The 3,104-nt window shown below is 34.1% G+C and overlaps 1 protein-coding gene across 2 annotated transcripts; it reads left to right on the forward strand.

Annotated features, from left to right (window-relative positions):
* The first annotated feature begins 622 nt into the window (after positions 1–622).
* LOC106758822 (protein disulfide-isomerase 5-1) lies at positions 623–3,104 on the forward strand. Of its 2 annotated transcripts, none has more exons than XM_014641811.2 (5): positions 623–877; positions 1,069–1,127; positions 1,225–1,400; positions 2,306–2,408; positions 2,772–3,104. In XM_014641811.2, the coding sequence occupies exons 1-4, from the start codon at positions 752–754 to the stop codon at positions 2,395–2,397; spliced, it is 453 nt and encodes a 150-aa protein (XP_014497297.1). In that variant the 5' UTR covers positions 623–751; the 3' UTR covers positions 2,398–2,408; positions 2,772–3,104. The 2 variants fall into 2 exon arrangements, with proteins under 2 accessions (XP_014497297.1, XP_014497296.1); XM_014641810.2 differs by having other exon boundaries at positions 625–877; positions 2,781–3,104.

Raw genomic sequence — 3,104 nt, forward strand, 5'->3', positions numbered from 1 at the left:
ATGGGATCCAAGTTCAATCACATATGGGATTGATATCACTCTTTATCCAAAACCTTAAAAATAATAAGTTAATGAATCTTTCATTTTTATATAATGTTTTACTTTCTTATTTCTATTTAATGTGAGACTTATACTTCCACTTAGATTCAGAACAATCTCTCCGTGAGTCCCTTACATTTATCCTCCAGCGAAAGCATTCCAAACCACGAGTACTCACCATCGTTGTCTTAAGAGAACACATTTCCCTTTTTTAGGAATACTTTTGACACAAGATCACTATACTCGTTTGAGTCAGTTACCAAGACAAACAATTGACTTTGGAACCATTATTGAATTTATAAAAAAGAAGGTTATTTAAGTTTGAAATCTCCATATTTCTTTATTAAAATGCCAATGAAAATTCAATTGGAAATACTACTCAAATTATTTGAAAATACTACTCAAATATTATATAACATTTATTTAATTGAAGTTATATAATACTTTTTAAATAAATTTATGTATGTAATTATTAACTTTGATTCAAGATGAACATAAGCTACGTTCTCTAATTTAATCCAATAAGGATAACTTATTTCGAAATGTTGCAGTTTTCTCTAGAAATTAAATTTTAAGGATTTACAATGATTCTAAGGAGTGTAGGCGAAGAAGATATATGAAGCACGCGCATAGCACGTGGCTGAAAGATCTGCAGAGAAACATTTGGAGGCGGTGGAGAAGAAAGGAGTAGGGTTGATCAGAGACGACGACCATGGCCATCAGAACTCTCACTCACACTCATACTCAAACTGCAATAACCTTTCTCATTTTTCTCTCTTTCTTTCTTCGTACTCAATCCGAGGTTATAACATTAACCTCTGATACATTTAATGACAAGGTACGCCTCCGATTTCAAATTTTGCACTGTCGAGGGTTTTTTGTTTTTGGTTTTCGTTTGTAAGATCACAATAATTTTCTGTCGTAGCTAGTTCAAGTTGTTTAATTAGGGGTTAGATTGCGTGGAAAACTGCACTGATGTAGAAATGCATACGATCTTATTTCTCAATTACTTTTTTCGTTTATGTCTAGATCAAGGAGAAGGATACTGCGTGGTTTGTGAAATTCTGCGTCCCCTGGTGCAAGCATTGGTGATTAATTCTTTTACATACTGCAATAGCCTACACTACGAACCTGCTGGTATTGTTTTTGTTTGCTAACTTTTCAAATTATGATAATTGTTGCCAGCAAAAACCTGGGCTCTTTGTGGGATGATTTGGGAAAGACAATGGAAGGAGAAGATGAAATAGAGGTTGGGGAAGTCGATTGCGGCATGGAGAAAACAGTCTGTTCCAAAGTTGATATTCATTCGTATCCTACCTTTAAGGTTTTCTATGATGGTGAAGAAGTAGCAAGATATCAAGGTAATTCGATATTTTTTACCCTTTGTCAAATTAGACTTTATGGATTCTGCTCTGTTAATTCCCCTATATTCTTCAACTCAATTCAAGTCCCCAACTTTAGGCTTTTACTTTTAATGACCATCAATGACCAATTATGATTTGTGACTAGTTTATTTTTGGTGTGTTTGCATGCCTTGTTTTCTTGTGTATAACTTGTCTTTGATTAGGATAAAATATTGGAACTCTTTTGGGTTTCTTACTTGTCAAGTTTGGAAAACCAAACAATGGATCAACTTAGTCATTGCTTAGTACAATCAATCTTTCTGTGCACATCTTGAATGTGAAAAGTTAAGCCAATATGATTGTTCTAACACCTAACCATTGCATATATCTTGTGCCCACGAATAAATGTTCAACGTGGCACCTTTCACTTTTGTTAAGTAATGATGATGATCTAATGAGTTTGGTAGTTATCAGAAGGTTGTGGTTTATGCCTCTATGGTTATAACATAAGGTATCATGTATCCTCACAGCATGTGTATCTTAATATCTTAATATCCTATCATTAAGTTCAGTGATTCAAAGCTTTTCTACAGTAATTTTTTTCCCATTTAGCGGTTATTGAAGTCACTGGTACTTGAAGATACAGACTTGTGCAACGTGAGAACTACCTTATAGCAGAGGATTTAAGCTTTTTTTATGATTTATTTTTGTTTTATTTAACAACCCTGAAGGAAGAAATATTTTCTTTGATACACAAATTGTGGTATTTTTTTCACTGTTAGATTATTTTAGGGCCTACTCCTTTGAGTTTTACATGATTTATTCACATGAAGCATGTATTAGCTACTCGTTCCGAACCAAACCTACGAAGAAAAGTGGTGGTGCAGAAATCTAATCTTATTATTTGCTTTACGATCGGTCAGGTTCAAGGGATGTTGAAGCAATGAAAACCTTTGTTTTGGAAGAAGCTGAAAAGGCAGCAGCAAAAGCACTTGACAGCGACAAAGATTTATAACAACTTTTGAGGTATGCTATTACCATGATAGCCACCCCCGTGCCTTTATTCTTCTATTCTCTCAATGTAGTTTTGTAGTAACAGTGCCTAAGGAAGCACATTGTCAAATCAATGTGTTTGGTAGCCATCTTTCTTTGTATTTAGCTTCTAATACTTATTTTTGGGAGAGCTGCAAGTTAGGATATTTTTTGTGAATTAGTTATCTGTTTAGGATGAATTAACTAGGACAATGGTTCATTAAGTCAACTTATGAACTATTGCACCATTTTTTGGTAATCTTTTAAATTAGAATACACTTCCCCACAATCTAAATTATAGTTCTTCCATCAATTTTTCATATACTTGTATATCGCCTGCCAATTGATTCATTATAGTTTCTTCAGGCGCAGTCATCATCTGGATTGCAACTAGCCCTTTACTGTAGGTGGTGCACTTCCCAGATCAGTAATCACCTTCAGGTTCAGTCTGAGACATTAATTTTTCTCTGTTCTGATCAGCATTTGTTTGTTTCACCTAGCAGCTGTAACTAATTCCGTACACTACCACAATTTCTTTCTTTTATACTCCACAATTTTCATTTTTAGGTTTTTTTGTACTCTAAAAAGCTGATAGTGGCTTGTCAATGTTAAAAGTTCCATTCGATACTGTGACTGGTGAGCTTTAATCAGGAATTATACGTGAGGTTCAGGATTCGTTTATATATATCA

The sequence above is a fragment of the Vigna radiata genome, chromosome 4 (assembly GCF_000741045.1).
Source record: "Vigna radiata var. radiata cultivar VC1973A chromosome 4, Vradiata_ver6, whole genome shotgun sequence".
In the NCBI taxonomy this organism is placed as follows: domain Eukaryota; kingdom Viridiplantae; phylum Streptophyta; class Magnoliopsida; order Fabales; family Fabaceae; genus Vigna; species Vigna radiata.